The sequence below is a fragment of the Phasianus colchicus genome, chromosome 11, assembly GCF_987193195.1.
Source record: "Phasianus colchicus chromosome 11, bPhaCol1.hap1.1, whole genome shotgun sequence".
In the NCBI taxonomy this organism is placed as follows: Eukaryota; Metazoa; Chordata; class Aves; order Galliformes; family Phasianidae; genus Phasianus; species Phasianus colchicus.
Genome location: NC_143446.1, coordinates 2,494,369 through 2,520,208, shown reverse-complemented (window position 1 = coordinate 2,520,208; position 25,840 = coordinate 2,494,369). Strand labels below are relative to the sequence as shown.

The 25,840-nt window shown below is 40.6% G+C and overlaps 1 protein-coding gene across 4 annotated transcripts in view; it reads right to left on the bottom strand.

The window, feature by feature from the left end:
* Window positions 1-25,840, bottom strand: part of POC1A (POC1 centriolar protein A) — a 61,299-nt gene that overhangs the window by 25,145 nt on the left and 10,314 nt on the right. For all 4 annotated transcript variants that reach the window (XM_090147947.1, XM_031609437.2, XM_090147946.1 and 1 more), the window contains 6 exons: window positions 22,343-22,522; window positions 21,037-21,144; window positions 19,927-20,042; window positions 15,355-15,488; window positions 2,824-2,892; window positions 20-118 (listed from right to left, as the gene is read on the bottom strand). In XM_090147947.1, the coding sequence (XP_090004073.1) occupies window positions 20-118; window positions 2,824-2,892; window positions 15,355-15,488; window positions 19,927-20,042; window positions 21,037-21,144; window positions 22,343-22,522 (706 nt within the window). The remainder of the gene's footprint in view (window positions 1-19; window positions 119-2,823; window positions 2,893-15,354; window positions 15,489-19,926; window positions 20,043-21,036; window positions 21,145-22,342; window positions 22,523-25,840) is intronic.

Here is a 25,840-nt window from a genome sequence, read left to right as displayed (position 1 = left end):
TCTGTGTGTGCTGACCTACCAGACTGTGATTGGTCCCATCCACATTAGCACCAGACTTGTGAGATTTCAGAACTTCACTGTAATCTGCTGCATTGAAATTAGTCTTCCATACCATCACCTGCAGAACAAGGTCAGATGGATAGGTTACCTTTATGAAAACTTTTCACTACATTTGCTTAGAGGTTGATTTCACCTCCACGTCAGAGAAGGCTGATGTTACTGAACACAGATGTAGTTCTCAACCTGCAAGTGTCTTCCTTCAACATTTCTTGGGTTAGGAACATCATGAAACTAGACATACCTAGAGAACTTTGAAGCAACACACCAATTATACCATTAAAACCACAAATACATTAAATACCATATGTAGAATTACAGCACTTAGTCACACACCAAACTAGTTGCTGTTTTATCAATACATTCATTCACAGGAAAAGAAGAGATCAGTACTTTGAGACTAACATTAGACATTTTGAGCTAGTTTGTCAGCTAATAAGTCTCACTTAAAAGCATGGCCTCTCCATAATGCAACATTTATTTCAAAAGAGAAGACTTGTAATTGAACCTCTAACACAAAAACCACTTCAACACATAAAGAGCAAGTCTACAGGGCAAAATCCTTAAGTGATGACACTCTAAAAAGTCAAAAGAGTTTAAGGGCATCAATCAATTATTTTGAAAGTCTGAAAGACATTATAAATCTCAATAGTTCATTTAGTTATCAGAAACATTGTTGTATACACAGCTTCAATGCTGCCTTCTGTGAAATGTAGAAGGGTTTTTATTTTTTTGTGCTTACATAGATAACCAATGTGGCCATTCCAGTGAGTAATAGGAAAACACGATGCTCTTTATTGTACAGAATAATTTCTTCACAGCTTCATAGATCAGTGACCAGCCAGAAGGCCTACTATTCTATTCAGTATTTGAATACATCTTTTTGAATGAACGACATGTCTAAATTTCCTCATACACGTTTTCTCTCTGATCTCTAGAGACGTGCTGCACTATCTTCATCAGCTCTCATGTTTCTCTTGGATCCAGAAAGCTAGTATTCAGCAAGATCTGTCCCATAGAAAAATCTTGTACATATACAAAGACCAATGTTGCTTTTAATACATGCACACACGTATGTGAAAGTTCTTCCTTTGTACACAAGAGAAAGAAGCACTGCTGGCATTTTCAGAAACAAACCTAACAGGAGAGTGGCAACTCCTTCACGAAAGCTAATGGCTGATGCTCCCAATGGCTCAGAAACACATGCAACCATGAGCTGCAATGGCACTGATCACCAAAAATGTCAGTATGACCAAATGACAAAAACACACCTTCACAAAGCACCTTTCTGAGAAAGCACTGCCATGCAGTGTCTCAGTTAAAATACCCAGAGGGAGATATTTTAAAGAAAACGAATGAGTCTCATCTGCAATGAAAAGAGGTCCCAGTAAGAGGAAAGACAGAGGACCTGACAAAATAAAAGCTTTTTACAGGAATCTGCACAGTGGAAAAATGCAGGTAATAACAAAACCTCTCAAAATAAAAGTTAAAAATCGTTAAAAAAAGAAAATCAACTTCTTAGCTATGCCTAAAAATCAAAGACAAAAATAGGACCGGTGAAAATTTTTGAAAATAAATAACAAAGAATTGCTACAGAAGTCCAACTTCCAGCAACGCCAGGTGTTCTTATGGGAGAAAGAAACAACAGCAAAGATACTTATTTGCTTCTTGTGTTAGATAGCCATCAAGAGCAAATCTTAATAAATTGATGCTAGTATAATTTTATAGGAAAAAACTAGATGAGTTTCACCTCTTTAAAATCCCTTTAATTTTTTAAAGGAAAAAACATGGTATTAAATGGACAGGATGATAAATTACACCACCTATCTTAGCATAAAATGGCATTAAAATGCAGCTGATCACAAAACTGACATGAACTACAAGCAGGACTGATTTCCTTCTCAATAGTATGCTAAAAATATATATTGCATAAAGAAGCTAACAAGGCATTTCATTATGGTCCAGACATCTCTGCTACGTTTTTGCCTTCTCACACAGACAACAGAAAAGAAACCCCAGCATGTTTTAAACAAATGTGAACCTGGATTATAATTCAGGACCAGAAGCAAAAGGAATAGAGAAGTGCTTCATCCACAAAAACCCTTCACTAGCAGTACGATATGCTCAGGTTCTCAATCCCAGAGTACATATCAAGCTCAGAGAAAGGCCCAGCTCTGGCTCCAACAGCCATGTAATTGCAACATTTGCAAAGCTTTGCTCCAGGCCCCTACTAACAGAATGATCTCATGTGTGATCAGAATCAAATTCACCTAAGGAGAGAGCTTCCTCTCAAGTAGAACTGAAAGGACAGATTTGTAGGAGGATAAGAGCAAAGCAAATTGCAAAACATAAGCTCCCAGCCAGTGGAGCAGTGAACTCTGGAAGAACACTGAGGGAAGCATCACCACCTGCTTCCTCATCTCTTTGCCCAACTCTCAGAACTAGGCAGAGGCAGATCAGGAGACAGACTCAGGCAATAAGAACAGATCTTCAGGCTGTCTCAATGCAGGCAGTTGCACACCCCCCTAGCCTATTCTCCATCAGCAGCCAGAAGACTCAAAAATGCATATCACAAGGCCTGTATGCAGGGTAATATTTTCTGTTGTCCATACTACACTTCCAACTAGCCTACCATAAGTGCTTCCTCAGTGAGAAAATATTTATTGTTACTTTTCAACATTGGTTCTCTCTCTGAAAGCAGTAAGATGCTTAAAACAAACAAACAGTAACAGGGCACATAACCATAAAATGAAACCAGTCACCCACCTGCTCATCAGATCCTCCAGAAGCAAAGAAGTCTCCTGTTCTGGAGAATGCTACACAGGTGGCTGGACCCTGTGAATAAAATTTAAAGACATTTAAAACAAATATGGAAAAAAAAACAATCTCTATTGATTACAAGGTATTTCTCTTGTGACATCAGCAAGATGTCAAAAATCCTTCTCTGTCAGGTAAGCAGCCCACAGTTACTGCACTAGAATAACTGGCACTTGGTTATCCTTTCCTCCACTTTCACTTGCAATATAAGATACTAGCTCTTCATTATCCATAGCTTTAAGATGAAGTGAGGAACAAATCAGGTTTTACAACTCCAGGCTTTGTCTTTTTCACCCTCAGTCATCCCCTTCCCTTTAGAATTAGCATTTCCTAAAGCTCCTGCTCATTTCTTAAAAAGTGGAGAAAATGCTGAGTTTGTTACGGGCAGCCTCCAGTGACACACCTGAAGAGATGGCTGAAAGAGGAAAAGGAGGTTTCAAAACATACTGATACAGGTAATGCTGCATCAAATGGTGTGTTGACAGTTAGAAAAAAAATACTGCCACTACTGACAAGTCTGAGCATTCAGAAATCATTCACTGTGCCCCATAAAAATACAGGGTTTCTTTTAAAAAATGTTAAAAAGGATGTTGATTCCACACAACCTCTGAAGTCGTGGCAATTACAGCCTATGTTTTCCAAGTTTCTCTTCGCACCATCAATACTACAAATGTGAAAGAAAAACCCACTAAACTAAGATTTTCCACATAATCACGTATACCTCCCAGGTCTATAACTCCAAGAGTTACCCCAAATCTTCAGGAGACTGACAACAAGAGAGGACACATTTCATGGACTGCTATGAACAACAGAATCACTACAGAAAATAGCACCTTCCCTCCATGCACCACCTCAACAGCTGTCTTTCAATAATATGTAGTTGCCAATAAGGGACAGCATAAAACAGTGGCTAATGACAAAAACAGTAATAAGTAGTACTAAATGAAAGAGGTGAAAGGCAATCAGTTCTATTATGATAGAAAAGGTTTTGTTTCCCTCAGCCACCACGTGCTCTCATAGATTACTCTGTATGTTCCATGCAGACTGCTCATTACAGAAGATCTTGCCAGTCCACCATGAAATACCTTCACATCATGCCTGAGCAGTTACCAACCAATGCAATCAATTTGCATCAATCTGGCCAAGGTTAGAAGAATTTCCAATCTAGGAGTCTGTACAATCTGGATAACTGCGGAGGATTCAAGGCAGGATACAGTTATTCATTTTGATGACCTAGTCATCAAGGTCCATAACAAACAAGCCCATTCTCAGCACAGGAGGAAGAAAAGACAAGGCTGTCTGAGCACCACTGCAAAGAAGAATAGGTGGCAGAAGAGTGGTAGATGGAGCAGCATCAGCAGAGCATATCTGCCTTTGCACACTAGCTTCAATTTAAGGAGTACTACAGTACAATTTTGGAGGAGGCAGCAATGCTTCATATCCCCTCACACGTGGGATGTGCAGACAAGCAACAAATGGACACCTGTAGCAGCAATGGAGAGTGCAAGAAGCAGGCAGGTGTTCCATACAGCACTGTAGTTGGCCACTGTTACTAACCACTTCACTACAATGTGACAGTAGTTGTCACATTAAGTGAAGAATAGAAGACCAGCTTAAAACAGATTCCTTCTTAATAGATTTATGGAAGAGATACAGAAATTAATGTTTCCAGGATCCCACCTTCGTACAGCACAGGCACCTGTATTTTGAAGAAGCCTTTCATTTTGGGAAGTCATTTCTGAGTCTTCAGATGTTACTGACTGAAGTACTACTTAAGCAAAAGCATGAATTTCACATCACAAATTTATTTTAATATGTTTCCAATCTTTAAGCAAGAAATACATGGGAAGGATGAGCCAGGAAGCTAAACAAAGCTGGGAAATCATTAAGTGTGTTCAAGCACAGGCACAAGAGACAAACTGTTCTAGTCAGAATAAACAGGCAAGGATCCAGACAGTTTCTATTTTTTTCTTAATGTCAACTGTTAGACCCACTACCTTGCACCGTTTGAAGCCTGAGTTTCTGTCAAAGCTGGAACGAGCAGAGGCTGAAACAAACATTTCCAGAGGATGCCTATGGCCGAGCTGGCTGAAAAAGAAAGCTGAGTTTGCAGCAGACTGAAAAACAATCAGAAAAATCACCACTACTACAATAAGAAAACTCCACCACATTTTGAGTTATCTTCTTTCAAGTAACAGCATGTATCTAAGAAGACAGGTAAGCAGCTTCTCATTACTTGCTACAAGTTACAAGAATGGACTGTCCTGCTAGGAGCTTTCTGACAGGAGCTCACGTCTTCCCAAAGAGCTCTAGATGTGAAATTCAGATCCAGCTTATTACTGTTTTTCCTTTGTTCTTTCCCTCTGTCTTTAAAAAGGTGAACTCTTCATTATAAATCTTAAAGCCTGAGGAATACACAGAGATTACGTTTGGGATAAACACACTACACTCACTGCACTTGGTGTCATGCGGTCCTTCCTGCCTTCAGATCTGCTGGCACAAGATTATACCAGCAAAACTAGCATTTCAATTAGGAGTTCTAGACTCCTTAAGAAACACTGGATGATATTTCCATGCTATCATTTCACTGGAAGCAATTTCAAAAGGTTTCTTAGGCCTTCTAATAGAAACATTCTGTAGAAATCTTGCTGAAGTACACGCACAATCATTAGTGTGACTAAGCTTTGGAGTCAGCATTAATTACTGCAGATATTTCAAACAAGAGACACTGTCACTTATCAGCTGAGACAAAGTGTGCTTATGCCACCTTCTCCCACCCACTTTCTCCAACAGTTCAGCTGTCTGACCACACCATGAAGAATGCAGATCCTCTAAAGTAAATGGAAAAACAAAAGACAAGTAAGCAGAACGAACACAGGCAGAAACTGCACAATATTGCTCAAAGAAAGTTTTCTGAATGAAGCAGAAAATGTAAGAGAAAGGAACCATTGACACTATCTATGTCAGATGTTATATTTAAAAGAATCAGTCTCCTGAGGTACAGTTAGGAGGGTGAAGAAACTATTCAAGACACTGCTTAAGTCTCATAAGATTCGGTGTTTAGGAACCGACAGAACTGTGAAGACTGCAGAACAGCAGTGTGTTGCAAAATGGTTTCATCAGTATAAATATTTCAGTGTATTTAATCAAAATTTAGTGCAACGCAAATCGCATAAAACCAGGTACTAAACTGACTCCAAAGTCACAGCGTTCTGAAAGGGAAAAAAAATGAAGTACAGCAGAAAATATTCCTCCCAACACAGAAACTGGTATCAAAAGCCAATTGTACTTTGGTAAGTTCAAAGAAGGGAGACAAACAAATTGACAGACACAGCATCCTCTACAGATTTTTTTACACTAAGTCTATTTGCTATGTATATTTACAGCTCTCCTCCCAGATATAACAAACTATATACGTTCTATGTGTTGCTGTAGCAAGCACATCAAACATCAACACTAATCAATGTTCCACTCATTTCCTCCTGTAAGGAAGGAGTGTCAGGGAGAGTGGAGACACACACAGAGAGTCTTCAAAAGGACACACTGCTCTCACTCTGGATGCAGCCTACAGCCCTGGAAACACAGACAAAAAAAAGAAAAAAAAAAAGGAGAGAAAGCTATACAAAAGCAATGATAACAGGATTATATCTAATCCTCTGCTACCAATGCACAGTATCTTAAGCAATCTAATTGATATGCAGGCTATCCCCAAGAGACAGAGATTACTTTCTCCTTTCCCACCTCTAAGTTTTCTCACTTAGAGAATCACAGAATCATAGGGGTTGGAAGGGACCTCTATCTATCACCCAAACTCCTGCTAAGCAGGTTTCCTATAGTAGGTTGCACAAGAAAGCAACCAGGCTAGTATTTGAGCATCTCCAGAGAAGGAGAGCCCATAACCTCTCGGGTTCCCATGCTCTGCAGCCCTTCAAGTAAAGAAGTTTTTCGTAATGTTCACATGAACCTTCCTCTGTTCCAGTTTGTGCTTGCTGCCCCTTGTACTGTCGCCGGGCACCTGCAAAAAGAACCCATGGATCAAGGCTAACAACCACACAGTGTTCATTGCCTTAGCAATCCAGTTTGATCAGCTTACACAGAACAAATTGCAGCCTTAAGAAAAGATGCTGAGAACTATTCTGAATGGCTTTAACATAGTCTGCCTTCACTGCCTTAGAAGGACGGAATCTGAAGCCAAGATACAGATTACAGGACTCAATCACTGGCAGAACGCTAGTAGCATCTGTAACAGTTGGCAAGGCCATGACAAGAGACAGAAGGAACAGCATCTGTGAAAACAAAGCTCTCAAACATGGATCTAAAAATAGATCTCTCTAAAAAAAATACTGAAGAGAGAGGCCAAGAGTTGGTTTGGAGGAATGGAAGTAAGCTTGGAGCATGAAGTCATATTTGCACACAGATGACAAATAAATGGGTACCATCTATAAATAAGAATCAGATGATCACAGAGAAAGTCTTATGGACTAGCTTTTCCTCCACAGCAAAACTAGTGAAGGAAAGCTGATGATTTCACAAAGAGCAGGGCCAACACCATCAGCAGTCAATTTAACTCAAGAGAGGAAAGATTTTAGCTCTAGTGTAACAGAAGGAACAAGAGCCAGTCTGGAGAGAATCCAAGATTCAACCAGTGGTAAAAGGTTTAATGACACACATCCTCTGAGATCAAAGGAGGGGCAGGCAGTTGACTAGAGTGACAAGTGGGGTCAACAACGCTGACAGAATTATTTAATTTTACTTTTTAAAAATGTGGGAGAAACTAATTCATACTAGAGAAGAGCCAGACAACAATGAAGAAAGGTGCCAAGAGCTGGAACAAGGCATTTCTAGAGGATATGAATAACTTTTTTCAAGTACAACTGCTTCCTTTGCTGCCCACAGGAGAGAATATACCAGCCAGCACATTCATTCAAACTCTCTTAGAATGGACTAAATAGTACAAGGAGGAATCACAGAATGGTTGGAAGGGACCTCAAGGATCGTGAATCTCCAACCCCCCTGTCACATGCAGGGCCACCAACCTCCCCATTTAATACCAGACCAGGCTGCCCAGGGCCCCATCCAACCTGGCCTTGAACACCTCCAGGGATGGACGGGGCATCCACAGCCTCTCTGGGCAGCTGTTCCAGCACCTCACCACTCTCTCTGTAAAGAATTTCCCCGACATCCAACCTAAATCTTCACTTCCTCAACTTCAAACCATTTCCCCTCATCCTGCAGTTATCTACCCTTTCAAAAAGTTGATTCCCCTCCTGTTTGTAGGCTCCCTTTAGGTACTAAAAGGCTGCAATGAGGTCACCCCACAGCCTTCTTTTCTCCATGCTGAACAAGCCCAGCTCCCTCAGCCTGTCCTCATAGGGGAGGTGCTCCAGTCCCCTGATCATCTTTGTGGCTCCTCTGGACCCTCTGCAACAGCTCCCTGTCTTTCTTGTACTGGGGGTTCCAGACCTGGACGCAGTACTCCAGATGGGGCCTCACAAGAGCAGAGCAGAGGGGAACAATCACCCCTCTGACCCTGCTGGCCACCCCTCTTCTGATGGAGCCCAGGATATCATTTGCTTTCCAAGCTACAAGAGCAAACTGCTGGTTCATGTTAAGCTTTTCATCCATCAGGATCCCCAGGTCCTTCTCCGCAGGGCTGCTGGGGGGATCAAAGAGGAATGAATGGTGTTGAGGCCTGGGAAGCAAATCGGAGACAGCAACAAGTACACTGGAATCCCAGTATGAGTTCATTGACTGAAGATACAAAAACAAACAAACAAAACACCAAAAAACCCACAAACACACACACAAAAACAGCCCAAAGAAACCAGAACTGCCACTGCTCACACTGCTTTCAGTAATTCCAAAGCACAGGAGGAAGACAGCAAACAGACCCTGCAATGACAAAGGGTAGAAGAGCAAGTGTCGTGGTTTTATGTTTTTTTGTTATTGGTATTCCACATCATAACATCGTGTAGTGCACTGAGCGTTATAGAGTTAATGCTCCAGTTCCACACACTGACAGTTTTCCAGGTACCTGGTTCTCAGAAGAGAAGAACTACACACCCCAGGAGACTCTGCTCTTCCACTGAGAGGGAAAGATAAAAATTGTCAGCAGGTCACAAGACTCCACTCTCTCTTTTCCCTTTCTATTCAGCCCAGCTAGACATCTCGCCTTCAGCATAAGAGTAAGGCCTTCAGTTTTTTTCAGATACTCTCCCATTTTATTTGATTCATTAGCTTCAATTTCCAATTATATTGTATTATGTTGTGTTATCTTGCATTCTGATCTCTTTTCTAATAAATTAGCTTTTTCCTCCTCAGATCATTGCCACTGTTTTGTTTTTAGGCCCATCTCCCTACCCTTTCCTCTTTCCCCTTTTCCAGGGTGTGGGCCCAATGGCCCCCCTACTCCATTAGGCAAAGAACCGTGCTGAACCAGCCTGTAAACTGTTGACAGCAAAAGATGGAAAAAAGATCAGGACTACTAGGAAAACATCAAAAGCAGGCGAGAAACCAGAAACATGCATTTGAACACCAAAGAACATACAGAATCTGAGATGTGATGTTGACCATCCTATCACTTGGCTTCATCAGCCAGGGGACAGACAGAGTAGCCAGTGGGCTGAGCCAAGAATAGTCTGGATGGTTATAAAGCTTTGGGTTGCACAGTGGGCCACTCAGGATTGGAATATCCATGCCCGACCAAGCTGGGGCAGAGACTGGTGACTGGATATGTGGAACATGGTTAGGCATAGAACAGTCCATGCCTACCATGTATCCAGACACCAGCTCATGCAGTCACCAAGGAATGATGAAGCCAACACACTAACTGGGATAAGATGGCTAGAAGATTTCCAAGAGATAATAATGGCTACGTAAGTTGCAACATGCTGGACAGAAGACAATGTGGATGGCAATAAAAGCTGCCCACCTGAATGTCACATATCTCCCAGGTATGTCAAGAATGCGAAGCATGCTCCAGGATGCAACTGAGACCTTTGCCAGAAACAACAGCATGTCTCACCAGAGGACACCATCCCTTGCAGAGATGGCAGGTCGACTATACAGGACCCCTCCCTCAATCTGAAGGGGCCAGGTACATCTTGACCTGCATCAACACAGGAGGAGGATTAATGCAGACCTATCCCATGCCAAAAGCAAATCAAGCCTATACCATCAAGGCAATAACTAAACTAATGGCAGCATACGGGACTCCCCAAGTCACCAAAAACAACCAGGGTATATACTTTACAGGAGCAATGGCACAAAAGTGGGCTGAGGAAAATAACGCTGAATGGCAATTCCATCTGCCTTATAATTTGATGGGAGAGGGCCTGATAGAGTGGGGTGATGTATTCCAAAAGCTGCTCTGAGGACTGACCCCCCCGTCCTTGCTGGGGTAGACTACAAGACTACATGAAATGCTGAGAGATCTGAAAGAAAGACCTGAAGATGACAGACCCAGCACCTTGGATATGTTACAAACAGCTCGGGCCTCCCCCCTTAGGATCCAAACTAAGGGCAGCAATATATGACAGTCATGGTTTTATGATTTTTGGTTATTATTATTCCACGTCATAACATCATGTAGTGCTCTGGGAGTTAAACTGTTAATGCTCCAGTTCTGGGCACCTGCCTGGAAGAGAAGAACTACATATCCTGGGGGGCTTTGTGGTCAGAGAGGAGATATAACCCCTGGCAAGGTCCGCTGATGTCCCTTTTTTTTTTTTCTTCCTCCTTCAGCTCTCCTCGATGCTGCTTGTCTCGACCACATGCATCGCTGCAACACCAGTGTAAGGCTTTCATATACTCTCTCTCTCATTATATCTGATTCATTACCTTCAATTCTAATTATATTGTATATAGTGTGTATTATCTTGCATTCCCATTCCATATTTAGTAAATCAGTTTGTTTCTACTCAGACCGTTGCCGCTGTTTTTAATTGTTTTGGGGTCCCATGTTTTCCCTTCTCAGAGGCATGGATTCATGAATCCCTCCACCCCACCAGTCACAGAATTGGGCCAAACCAGCCCGTAAATCACTGACAGTGACTGAAACCCTAAATTGGAATGATAAATAATCTTCTAGTCCCTGCCCCTGAGAACTTAGAACCTGGAACCCACAAGGCAAGCTGGCCTTGGGAAGTGCAAGTAGGGCCAAATCGGCGTGGACTACTCACACCATAGGGAAGAATATTAGAAGGAAGAGGAATGGTAATACCACCAGTAACTGGCACATGGACATCAGAAATTATAATACACACCCCAATTTTCACCATGAAGAGGACCATAATCATATCTCTGGCAGATCAGAACCCTCCTTTGGTACCTGAGGTAATTATCCAACCATCAGCCAGAGGATGTGGTATAAAAGCCCTGGACATGCCTCTGTCCAAGCAGAGGCTTATTCAGGACAGGAATACAGCATGCAGTCTGCCATAGAAGGCAGGTCTGCCTCTCTTAGCACCCACTAAACACCTCTTCAGGCCCCCTGACATGACTGACAGAAGCAGAAGCAGCAGGAGGTCAGGTGTAACTGAAGAATTACATGACATTGTCTTCTTCAGTGACATTTAATGACGGACTTTTTGAACGTCTTCTGCAAAACAAGCTGGAAGGACAGAGAACTGAAAACTGCAGCCTCTTTATGGAAAAATTGTGTCCATGAAATAATAACACAGTGTCACAACAAATTGTATCTCTGCTGGGACTGCAATTATGTACTACACTGTAAAAGGCAGTTTGACCCTGATACATTCAATCACTGTTTCATGCCATGAAGGGCTTAAGTGTATGGGAACCATTGGGTGACAGCCTGAACCAGGGATGGACCACCTGTTGATGGGGCATAGCCAGCTCTGGAAGTGCAGGTGGGAGCACCTGTGCTTCCTAACCTCATGTAAGGGCTGGCTGCTGCAAGGGAAGCATCTCTACTTGGACACTGCTTCTTTTGGAACGTTTCACAAGCCCTGAAACAGGTAAGTGATTCCTTCTTTGTTACCAGACTGCAACTGGATTACCTTTCTTGGGTGATCCGAAACCAGTTTTAAGTGGCATCTGTATTGCCTATCCTTACAATACAAACCACTGGACTCTTAAAAACTGCACAGTGATAGTGAAAGCATAAGGAAGAGAAAGGGAAAGGGGAATTAAGAAAAGCACATAGGATTGAGGCGCTAAAGGTAAATGGCATGTTTTCATGCTAAATGCCCCCAGTCGTAATAATTTTCAATGGACTGAGTTTTAAAGAGCCTTTCCCAGCTACACTGAGTGAGAAAGCCAAGCCTGCACCTTCCCAGCACAGAGTAAGGTGTGCTACAGCTGGAAATCTGCTGTTTCCCTAACATACTGGCACCTCATAATTAATATCTTTTAGATTCCTGAAAGCTCCAGTTTAAAAAACAACAACACAAAAAACCACCAACAGAAAGTACATGCAAGGAAAGAATAGAGCGCTCATTTCCTTTCAATATTCAGAAATGTTCATCAAAAGCCAAGTGCTTATCATAATGCATAACCCCTCTCTCCTTGGGCTGATCCACTTCTTTGCAATCCTGAATGTCTTCGCACCTTCTAGGGATGGCAAGACCTGCATGGATGCTTAATGCCACCTATGAAGAGCTGGCAGCAGGTAGTTAAGTGGCATGTTCATTTCTTGAGCACCTGCTCAGAAAATCTTGCTCTTAAGTCAACCAGGAAAGCCGAGAGCACTCATGCCACCCAGGCAAGTGGAATGCAGCTATTTGGTTGTTCAAGTTGCTTGGAGAATTTATTTTCTGGCCTCCTATTTATACATATAACCAAGCGCCGTCTCCTAAATATTTACAAGGAATATTTATGCCACTACAGAAGCTGTCTGGAAATGCTCTACAACCTGTTACTCTCTAGCAACTACCTAGATGCTCCAAAACATTGTGTTCCTCCGTGATGATTCAGTGCCAGAGATGGACTTACATACCAACCCAGTGTCTCATCTGTATGAGTTTAGGCAATAGTACTTTACAGCTTGAAGCACGCTAGAATGAAAATATGCAGAACAGCACAGGATGATATCTCACATCTGCAAGATGTCAGCTCCAAGTTGCAAACTCCTGTCTCTAATGATCCTTCTGTTACAACAGGGCCAGCTCCATCACAACTTTAAAAGACAGCGATGCAGTCCTCCCCATGTAAACTACAGCTAATCAGCTGTTAACAAACTCCCAGCACTCCAACAGTTACATCAAAGTACATAAAGAGGACATTAAGGCATTTTCCTTCAAGTGTCCACTTACATACAGCCTCTCTGCAACAACACAGCAGCAGTCAGCTGCCAGAATAAGAACTGAGGACCGACACAGTCACCCACACAAAGTCACAACTCAGAAATGTCTTCAGAACAGGCTGCTCATTTGGTGATTAACCTACAGCCCTCCCTTGAAAAGGCAAATCTACTTAATGAAGAACAACAACAAAAATCCACACCCACTTTATTTTTAGAGATGCTGGCAGAAATCACAGTGAGACTGGAGGAAAAGGTCCTGAGGATCAAAAAATCCACATTTATACACCAACGCTGAGAACAAAGAACAGGTTATCATGCTTGTTAAGTGAAAAGGTAAGATACATCTGCCGAACCAGAAATTAAAAACCTCACAATACAGTAATCAGCAGAGTGAAAGCCAACTCAGGATTATGCCAGGACTGGTTCTGTTCATATTTCACCTTGATGTAATACCCTTAAAAGAAGATCAGAAAGCACTGTCTGCCACTTTTATACTTCTCCTTGTTTCCAAAATGGAAGAAGTACAACCCCACAACAGCAGCTAGCTGTGTTGCTGTCAAAGCCTTTCCAATACCAGTTAGATAGGAGAGAGTGATGGCTGTTACCTCAATGATCTGAAACAACAGGGAAAAAAAAATAAAATCAAGGGGCTTTAACCCCAGATCTGAATAGATGATTTAAGATACAATTGTTTTGTAGAAACCCTGAGTTCAGTACAGCACCGGTCTAAAGGTTCTTTCTATTATCTAATTCTGACAACCTTATTTGCAATAATCCACGTTGGATTCTCATTCAAAGCTAAACTGTCTACGTTTCAGAAAGGAGGAAAGAATGGAAAGCAGCTTCAGCTTCCAAACAAACAATAACCATCCACATCGCTTCCTAGGAGAAGTATAAAAGGCAGAAAGATCCACTCTCCCTCCACACTGACCCTTTTCCAGAAAGCTACTTCCTAAGCTTTTTCTTCACCAATTAACAAAAGAGACAAATATGAAAATCAGATTAGAACAATAGGTGAAAGCTTTGAAGTCCTATCTGACATTAGCACCCACTCACCACTTTCCAAAGAAGAAAGTTTTATGCAGTTGAAGTTTATGTCTTGAGATATGCAGCATTTGTTATCTTCTCTTCAAATCTTTGTTCCATTCCTTTCAGCATAAAAACTGACCAAAGGAGTTTAAATCAGATCTTTCCATGAGGCAGAACTTCAAGTATGAAATTGCTGTATTTACCCACTAGTACCACAAAAAGGAGAAAAATTTACTAATACAAAGTCAAGGAGAAGTTGCTGAATGAATTCAGGGATTTTTAGATATCAGATAAAGCAATCATTATGCATAAAGCCACAAGAAACCAGAACTATCAGTTCCTCAGCTTACACAGATGTTGCTATTGTCCAGAATCAACCATCCAGCAGCTTCAGGGTATGATTTTCCCCAGATAGTTTTGATGCTTCAAAACTCAGCCTCAGTATAACAAAGAGACAAGTGGGTTAGGAATTTGTTTTGTCCCTTAGGAAAATGAATCTTTAGAACACATTTACTTTTTTGTGCCTTTGAGCCCCAGTTGGAACAGACAATAAAATTAATCAATTTATTTAAAATGAGAGCCCCAAGCATTCATATAATAATTAGCTTTACAAGGAACATGTCCGGCAGCATAATACTAATAGTTCAATCAGTTAAACCTAACCAGCTGGCAGTATTTATCACCTTCAATTATTTAATTCAGCCAGTTAACAAAATGGAAACGCACCCAAATGACATCTCAAAATATAATTTCCTCTATTTTACGCCTACTGTCAGACAAACAGCATATATCTTCACTCATGTCAGAAGGCCGAGTGCTGTTTGCACCTATTTAGAGAGAGGGAGGGGTCTGATCTGCAGAACAGAGACTACACAGCATGTTAGAACCTGAAGCACAGCACTGGTGGTATCCCTTGGGCCTTAGGCTTCACCCTCAGTATTTGAGCACTCAGAACGTCTTGCTTTGTCATCATCTATTCTCTCTGCTCCCATTTTACCTCCTTTTCCTCCCTTACGCCAAACAGCAATGATCTCAAAGGTTTTCATTATCATCATCATTATTATTTTAATAAGCAAGGAAGTTTTCAAATGACTTTTGCCCACAAACACTGACATGCACAGGTTGATCACAGATTTGCCCAGTGTGTTGCATGTTTCTGTGCTTTTGTACAAAACACTTTTCCTCACCTGGTGACCATGGAGAGTATACAGAAGTCTTCCTTCGAGCAAGTCCAGAATTTTGAGAGTTGAATCATTGGAAGCAGTAATCAGGTAATTTCCAGAGGGGTGAAAGGACAGACTGTTTACCGCAGCAGTGTGCACTAAGGATGTAAAAGATGTATACAATAATCACTGAGACCAGTTTACATAAGCCCGAGGCAAAAGAATAAAATAAAGTACATGCACATTCCAATGTCTGTTACGAAGTTTAATAGGAAAACTGTCAAGGGGGAAACATTCCACCAAACTCCTCAAAGCACTGGAGAACAAGGGCAGCATTCAATTCTTGTAAAAACAGCCACTACTTCACTGAAAGAGGAAACTTTGCCAGTTATTCTGAGATTTAAGACTATAAAAGCTTCCAGTGTAGCCCTATAACGTAACTATATTCACAAGTGAGTTACACAGTTCTGTGACAGAGAGGGATGCTGACATATCTGGCCACAGGTGAGCTGCTGTTCTTGTTGCCGAGTAATTCTAGAATAGAATCTATAAGCTTATATATTAATGAGAAGGCTGAAACACAAACTTAACATTGGTATTGTGCAGGGTGTTCGTTTGGTTGCTTTTGTTTTTAACTGTCGTCCTTTATTTACTCCCTGACTCTAACCAATGCTAGGTGTAGCAAGAACTAGGAAAAAAGAAATGGCAAAATTGAAAATGGTCCAATACAAACATTATTTCTTCAGCCATCCAATTCCCTACCATAGAAAAAAATCAAAATAACGAGAATGAGTAGACAAACTGTTAGGAGTGTAATCTTGAGGATCTTGTCCAACCCTGGTGATTCTACAATTCTATGACTCCAATAAAGCAATTCTTTTTGAACAAACATGGAACCTAAGAGTTATTCTGAAGAGAGCTAAGGAAAGTGCTCTAGGAAAAAACACTTCTACATTACTGCAACATCAAGCATCTACCTCACACAGAACTTCTTTCCCTGCAACCTTTTACAAAATATTGTGGATATATTTACAAGACATACATTTCTCCACAGCTTTCTAAGCGTATGTGACATTATAGAATAGTAAGACTATGCTTAACTATCCAACTGTTCTTAATTATACCAACTGCCCTACAGATATTCTATCTTGAAACTATTATTACTGATACAACCCTTCTCAACACCTCCAAACTAAACCTATGCTCCCTTAGGAGCCTGATGTACACGACAGATCTAAACTGCCTGTTAAAAATGGACAAGTAAAATGCAATTTTAGACATTAGGATCAATTCTTTCACACCTACATGTGAATGTGAAGAAGGAATCTGAAAAAAAATCTTGCTCAACTGTGAAACTGAATGCATATGCTTTTCAAACTCTCAGAGTTAACTCAGCTTGAGTTCTTACAACACAGTTCCTCTTGAGCTGCATGATTGAAAAAACACACAGATAAAAACCATCTTAACACAAGACTGGTAGCTTCTCCACAGTTGATGGTGAACACCATCTACAACAGACAGCTAGATCTTCCTCTCAACCCTTCATCCTTATCATGTCATACTGGACAAAAAGCGTATGTGGAATTTTAGCTTCTAAAAGAACACTAAATACATGTTTTTTCCGGAAAATTTTATTCTGAGGAATTTGTAATATTCTTCGTCCCTTCATTGTCTATATTCAGATACAAGCAAGCACATATTATGCCAACAAAAGCAAGTCCTAACAGGAATCAAATAAGAAAGAGATTAAACTAATGATACATCCTTGGAGTTCCAGATAGTCAATGCAGTATTTCCAGTTTTGTTAAAAAAACTTTTCATAATGGAAAGAAGTAACACAGGCTGTGCCCATGGAAGCAGTCACAGCTTCTTGCCCAAGCAGCTCTTGTCTGCCTAAGCTCAGGGAAAACTGCATCTTTCTTCTGCCACACCAACTCATACCTCCCAAAAAAACGCTCACAACATCTCCCCCAGAAGCAGCAGCAATTTCACACTGTAACCAATATCTGGGGTGCAGCACAAGGTGGCATCTCCCACAGCCACACTGTTACAAGCTGACTCTAGCTGACAAAGCCTGAGAAAAATAAGTTCAGCAACGGATGTCGCACTCAATCATTGCATTTACAAGTTAGCTGCTGAATACTGAGTCACTCCAGCCATGCAGGCACTGAATACACAGAAGTAGTGACAAGCAGGCAAAAAAAAAATCCCAGTATGAACCTGACACAGCCACAAGGCCAGAAGCTGCTATCCACCAACAGCTCTGTCTGAAGTGTAGACATGTACCAAGTGCTCTTTTGAACCAGCAATGAATAACTCGGTTAAGTCTGTTTCCACAGACGTGCAAGTGAAATGCCCTACACACACCTTCATACAGGAAAAAAAGTCTTCAGGTAATAAATGCTGATCATTTTAATTAGGGGTTGACTTGCTGTACAAAGAGTTAGCACTAACTAGGCAAGTGAGTAAAGCATCTGTTTACTTTGAACAGCAAATGGGAGCAGAGCATCTTTACTTTTCTAAATACACACCATGCAGGAAGTTTTGCAGTTTGCACTCCACATCCAATTTTCCTTTGCAAATGTTATAGTTGGAACAAGGCCTGGTAACAGGAGCAGCACAGCTAAACGACTTACCCCTTTCTGGAAAACAACCAGACTTCAACACATAAGAGTCTGCAGCAGGGCTGCTTAGCCATTAACTCCTCAGCGCGACCGCATATTTAAAATGGATTCCCCCTAAAATCAGGCAGCGTAAGCACATACAAAGGAAAGAGACTCCCCCTAGTGGGACTGAGCGGGCAGCTCCACCTGGGAAAGCCCCAAAATTGTATCTGGTTTAGCCAGAAGGTCCATGTGAAACCCCTCATAGAGCAGAATTTACAAACTCATCTTGAAAATATGTTATGAATGCAGCTTGAAGTACTTGCATCGGTGCACCAAGCATCGGCCAACAGCAGTTGTACATTTCTTTGGCTACACAACAACTTTAAGCTCAAAATTTAATTAATTATGAGGACTTGCACAGTAGCTGCTAAAAGAACACTGATAACAGGAAAAGATCTCTTCAATAGAAAGAGTGTCAGCCAAAAAAGCTATTTAGTAAGGGTAAGAAACAGGCAAAATATACAACTCCAAGTCAGAAGTAAACCTGGCAGTTGAACCTAAACCACATTACACTCAGAGAATTTAACAGCAGTAAGGGGAAAGCAGGAAGAGACCATTTTTCAGCCAAATGATATGGTGGCTGGGAAAAAGCACTGCAAACCTTGCCACTGTTGAAAAGCTGATAAAGTAGGTTACGGGACAATCTGACACCACCAAAGTACTTAAACTTGCTGCCCATGTTAGCAGCAAAACTTCAGAAAGGCACTGCCAGGTTATGGTAAGGTTCACAACAATATGAGTATCAGCATTCACTGATGATGATGTAGCTGGTATGATTACAAAGATTTGGAACAACAATCCTCAAAAGGCTCTATTCCATGAGATTGTTAACTATCAGAACTAGGAGTGATTATGAGTCAGTAATAACCATGGAAATAAGTAAAATAAAAATAACCTTATACGAGAGTTTGAGATGCTCAGACACGTTTAAAATTTAAATAGTTCAAACACTGTTTGACCTGGCTGCAAAGAAACAATACACTTGAAACTTATAAGCCAAGAACAAAACATAATCCAGGTGGAGGAGTACTGTATATGCACACATACATATATACAGATGTGAATATATATATATGTGTGCTTGTGCATACATGTATGTGTGTATACACATACACACACATATATGTATAATTTTAACCCAAGAAGAAAACTATCAATGATGATGATGTCACATTCAGTGCAAAAGTCAGATTGTGTGATCAAAATACAAATAGCAGAACAGCCCACTATACACAGAAAATTACTGAAGGCTTCAAAAATTTGCAGATTGTTCCTGCTCCTCACCAACTTCTTTTTGCATAAAGCATTAATGGTAAAGGAAGAGCAGCCAAATTTAGGCTCAACTAATATGCACAAAATAATAAAATAAACTCAAAGCAGCTTGCAGGGATGGGGAAGGTCTGTTATCAATACTCAGTTCTACCAAATAACAGCATCAATCCATTTGACAAGAATAGGTCTGAAAGTAAGGATGAAAAAAAATTAAGTATAGCCTCCTAAATATAAAGCTAGCTACTTCAAGGATAAACAAGCTGCTGTTTTTGTTTTGGGTTTTTTTTTTTTTTTTAATTAGGTGGCAAATGCCACATCTTTTTTACTGCACATCATTTCCTGAAGTAAATAAAAGCTAAGTGGCAAAGCAGGTATCACCAAACCACACCTGCAACATGGGACAGTTCCAGTGTTTTGGCTTTTTTTCCCCTCTCCACAGTGAGCAAAGAGAAACCAGAACAAAAGCATTTCTTATCCATAGCCAAGAATTAATCTCTGAGCTAGAGCAAAGCAAAGCAGGAGGCTGGTGAGGAAAGGCTTCCCCTTGTGGGCCTAAGCCACAACCTTCCTGCAAAAACAGGTGACAGACATTCCTGGAACTTTAGACAATCCATACCAAAACATGGACAGGTCAGGTTTTTCAAAGATCTTAACTTGCCTTGATAATGTTGGAGGAGTCTGTTCATCCTAACATCCCACACCTTCACAGTGTTATCTGTACCAGCTGCAGCAATGCATGTACCACTGGCATGAAACTCCACGTGATTTGCAAACCTGCAAATTGTAGTTAAATCCAACTGTTTATATTCAGCTTTGGTTGAGATCAAAAAGTTGGCTTTTCAGGAAAGAAAACGACATGACGATACAGTGAACATTGTGGAAAGGAGGAAATAAATTGAAAATTCACACTGGCAAATTTCATTTAGGACCAAGCTCATAAACCCAAGCAGGCTGCAGGATCATATCTCAAAATAACTGCCTCCAAAGCTCTTCATTATTGCTGTGTTAGGAGCTGTAGGTGTTAAGAGCCTCCTGAAATTTGATGGATCTGACCATAGAACATTTTGAAGTGTATATGTCTACATAATATGTGCCCTTTTCTAATTTAGCAGTATTTCTTAGTCTTAACTAATTTTAAAGATAGAACTGAATTGAATTTCTGCCTCAAATCCCATACTGCTACTCACAAGACAGTGGAGTAGAGACCAACTTCCTTTCTGGACTTGTATGCAATCATTTTTCTTCTTCTTTTTTTTTTTTTTTAAACACAAAACTACAGTAAAAAACTTAATCTTTAGTGAAGTACATCTTGCACGAAATTGGGTAAAATTAATGACCACTTGAGAAGCTGGGAACAGGCCCATCTCAGTACTCTAAGGACTCATTTTGTATTTCTTGACAAATTAACTTTTGATGCAGCTCAACATCTTGTATGAAACAAAATTTCCACATTTGACAACTGAAAAAAAAAGAAATTTTTTTGAGCAACTCTTTGTCACTCTGAGGATGCAACAAAGCATCCAAAGCATTTTTGCTTTTAGTTCACTTCAACTTAGAACAAGATCAGAGCAATTCCAGATGCTCTTTTTGCATTTCATTCTCTGATGGCTGCCTACTGTAAAAGGTACTAATGTTTCCCTAAGAGGTGGAAATTATTTCCAGGGAAGGAATCTCCAGCTGCAGTAACAAAAACAGATGAACATTCATCACACATCCCCACTTCAACAATCACAACAAGGCCAGTCCTTACACCCTGGCAGGTACTTACCCCCCATGCTCACAGAAGGAATGTATACATTCTCTGCTAGTTTTATCCCACAGTTTGACAGTTTTATCATCACTAGCTGATGCTATTAATCGTCCATCAGGAGAGAATCTAGAAGAAGAGTTATGGCAATTAAGAAGTGTACCAAAATTAAAGGTGTCCAGGATCAACTGGATTTAGCCAGCTTTGTCAGTCTGTAAACACACACTTCATCCTTCAGGAAGCCACACGGATGTTAGTTAGACTGAAAATACAATTGTCAGAAGCTGAGGGAAAAAAAACTACCTGTAAGCCCTCAAACTATCCCTAATGCCACGAGTGCATTGCATCATCTCCAGGCAAGTCTTCAGTCCCCTGTCCTACTTGTTTCAAATGAATCTCAAGTTGTTTCTCTATCCTGACTAAAAACAATTCCTATTTTTGCCACAACTATTCACAGCAATGTAATTACTTCCAAGACAACAGCTCTTAGAGGAGAAGCTTCATCATTCTCCTGCATCAAATGAATGTATGTGAAATTTTTAGAAGGGAGCTTAATATAAGAGGAGATCAACATACAGCTTGAGAAGCAAATATAATATGATCAGGACTTGAGTATAAGTGAAGATCATCGTGCATGGCAGAAAACACACCCCACCTTCTCTTCTGCGGACATCTATAGTACTATAGGTCACTGCCACCATGAAAGTATCTAATGAAATTATCACACTTATAGAAACCTGCAGCTTTATCCTAAATATATATACACATAAAAATTCCTCAGAACTATGATAGATCACTGAAAACTGACTTTTTAAGGCAGTAACAAGGAAATGATAATTTCATAACAGCAGCCCTTTCAGCATTCTGTGTACCTGCTTGTTATCACAGAAAAAGCAAAGATCATTAGCTAAACTTTCTGAATATGTAAAATGAATGACATGACGCACCAAAACACTTTAGATTATTATTATGTAATTGTAAGCATTCTTCTTAACCAAATACTAATGATGAGGCACCGATGACCCTTTATGAACAGATGCATGACAAGACTGAAGACAACCAAGATGCAAAACCAATTATATTACAATCCTTCATTTACCTCTGTTGGTAAATTCAGGATACAAAACTCATGACAGACATAAAATGAAAGACAGGACTAAGCAGAAAAAATCACTAAAGAAATATAAAATGGGTACACAACTGCTATCTGAGGCCTCTCTCTGGAGATTCACAACACATTTCAGTCACTCGACACATTTGAATCATGAGACCACAATGCTCAGTTTCTATTTTGAAGGATAAATCACCAACAGAGCGCTGTACTTACCTGGCACAACGAACCCAATTTATGTGTTGATTGAGTGAGAACAAAAACTTCTGCCTGTGAACTGTCCACACTTTGATTGTTTTGTCATCAGAAGCTGTAACTAAGGACTGGCCATCGCTGGAGAAATGAACACTTCTTACAGTTGCTGTGTGAGCCTTGAACACAGTAGATTCTCCTTTGCTATACAGAAGGAAAGAACATTTCAGAGCTCAGAGCAGCACAGCAAAGACATATTTTCAGGTACTGTAATGAAGCTTCTGTATGTCTATGAAGTGCTATTAACCATTATTTCTTTGCCCAAACTCAAACAAGTTCAAGTTTCACAAATTGTACAGAACACAAAGCTAAAAGTTGTTCTATCAAGTTGTTCTACTACAATACTGGAGCCCCAATCCAACTTGAAATGCATGGCCCAGAAAAGGGCAAAAATGCTATTGTTAATTTGTGCAACAATTTAAAACATTTACAGAACCATGAACACAAGAGGAGTGGCTGGGATTCTCTACTGCTAACCAGCTCCTTCACTGCAATACAGATGAAAACAGAGGTGTTTCTACAGCTCATCCAGGTAAAGCCAAGAAGGCAACTAGCTGACGTTCAGTACTGCAGTGGCCAAAGCTCCAGCTGACAGCTTCAGATGTAGCATCATAGGAGAATTAACACAACTGAATCCAGAATTACTGCTGTTGTACAGCGCAGAGTAATATTAATGTTAATGCAGTCAGGCTAGACAAAAGACAAGGTACAGCTAATTCTTCTTTCTCCAACATTTACAAATAAATGCAAGAGGCAACATATTTTGAGCTTCAACAGGTATTTTGGACCAAGAGTCTCATGTACGCACAATGTATTCTTTACTATCACAAATGCAATGAAAAGGACAACAGAGACATGTTTTACTCCCACTCTCCTTAACAGCCTAGCATTCTACTGAGTCTTCTGGAAAACTGGATTCTGTTGCCATACGCTGAGCTCCCTGGCACTACTGAAACTAAAAAGCAGAAAATCATACTATATGCTTCTCAGCAATACCCCCACCCTCTTCAGAAAGGCCAAAGCTTCCAAGTTTTATTTAATCCTTAATTGCCAGAAGGCAAAGAACAGTAAAAGTTTCTTCTCGGCAAAGTTTTCTTTTTGTACAAAACCAGAGAACATTCTGAGATCTGGTAAAATTTCACAGCAGAGAAATAAAATTGTAAAATTCATTAACATGGCTTCCCTCCCCCCCAAAAAACAAGGAAAAATCCACACACCAGGGTAGCATTCAGTTAGTAATATATCCTCCTCAAAAGCAACTACAAAGCTCCAGACTCTTCAGAAACAAAGTCCTGACCAACAAACAGACCAAGGTATGGCTTCTCCCTCCCCTTTAACAACTCTACAAAACAAGTAGCAAGCAAACAAATCACAAATCTGACTCAACCTCAACGCCTCTTGTTTCAGTTGTGTCTAAAGAAAACAAGCTAACAAGGAACACTAAATAAACATATTAAAGCTGCCACACACCGAGATATTTCACAACTGATATGCCAATAATTTGCCTGTCACACTAGCACTTTTCTGACATGACAGCCACAGATATAGTTTAGATCACAGAGATCATCCCTAAATTACTAAGACAGCATCACTGAAGTGCAGTTTTGCCATTACACCCCTACTCTTTTTATTTATATGTTAGCTTCCCAGAAATATAACAAGCTTGTGCAAATCGTCCTTCTGTCTGGGAAGCTGAAATCTCCCATCAGGTGGAACCACTGCTCTGCCCCAACGAACACATCTAGGAAATTTCTGAAGCATACTGAAGGTAATGTCCTCTGACAAGTGCTGAAATGACAAGTAGCAAAGGCCCTCCTAGGTCTGTTGTTTCAGAACAGAGAAGGCCTTATTGGAGACGTGACAGTAGGTAGCTGTCTCAGCCACTGCGGTCATGAAATGAAATGAAGTTCAAAACTTTTGGTGTAATGAGAAGATAGAAGAGTTGCCACCCTGGATTTTAAGGGAACAAACTTGAAGCTACTAATGGAGACAGCGAGCAGGGTCCCTTGGAAACTGACTCTCCAGAAGACTGAGGTGTGCCTAGAAGCCCAGGAGCACATAATCCCACTGCGCCACGAGTCAAGCAAGCAGGGCAGAAGGGTGGTAAGGCTGCACAGATAACTCCTCCCTGAACATCCGCAGAAAAAGAAAGTATATCAACTCCAGAAGCACAGTCAGGCTTCACAGGGAGATGATAAAGCAGTGGTTCACATCTGTGGGAAGAACACAAGAAAAGCCAGAGCTCACCTTGGCCAGGGTATGTCAGGAAAAAAAAAACAAACACCTTTAATGTATGTTAACAGCAAGAGACAGAGGAAAACAAAGAATCATAGGATTGAAACTTGATGGTCACTAACAAGTAAGGATGAGGAAAATGCAAAGGCTTTAATGTGTTTCTGTGTCTCTGTTTTTAACACCAATGATAAAGTGTGGGCTGCCAAATCCTCTGAGTTGGAGGACCACGGCTGGCAGAGCAATAACTTTCCATCTGTGGTCACCAGAACTGTATAGGACCAGTGGTACCAGCTGAATGTAAGTCCATCAGCTCTGATGGAATTTATCCAACTGGCTGAGGCAGTTAGTGATGTTGTAGCTGGAACCCTCTCAACAGTTTACCGAAAGCATGGGGAAGTCCCTGCTGACTGGAAGCTAGCCAACATTATGCATGTTGAAAAAAAGCTACAAATAGCATGCAGGGGTCAGACAGTAGACTCAATTACCTTCATAGGTCCTTTCTAAGTGAACTACTCTATTCTATTATTCCTCTCCAATATTATATACAAGCAAGCAGCACAGTTCTGAAGACATCAGAATGACACTGTTAGTCTCTTCTATTACTCCAGAATGAGTTGCAAAGTTTAAAATTTTATCAAACATCATTACCCTTGTGTCTCTAAATAACATACAGGCTGACATGCCATTGAGATTATTAATTTCAGGAAAGTTTAACTAAGCTGAAGTTAACTATAATTTAAATTATAATGTGCACATTTAATTCTTTTTTACTATGAATTCAGTTTTAACTGCATTAAACTTCTACCGTATTCATTGTATAGTCATTACATTGTTATGAAATCACTGTAATAATTCTGTAGTTAACAGATACACTGAGATTTACACTAGAAGAAGGTGCCATACTTTAGTCAAGTGAAAACAACACATCTGCCTCAGATATGTAACTCATTCAGAATACAAAGTGAGTTCTAGGGATTTTTACAAGAGGTCAGGCATCAGTTTCAGGTGAGTGTCATGATCGCTTCTTGGCCTTTTAATATCTTGGCAGTTTAATATCTGATACCTCTTCCGTGAGAGGACTTTATATTACATGGACTGTTGGGCATGGGAGCTGGAGCCAGTACTTACTCCCTCCACTTCATGCATTATTCCAGTATGGCAGTACCTTCATTTTTATTTTCTCAGCTTGACAGCAAAGGCAACCCTCATCCCAACCTACTGAGCTCC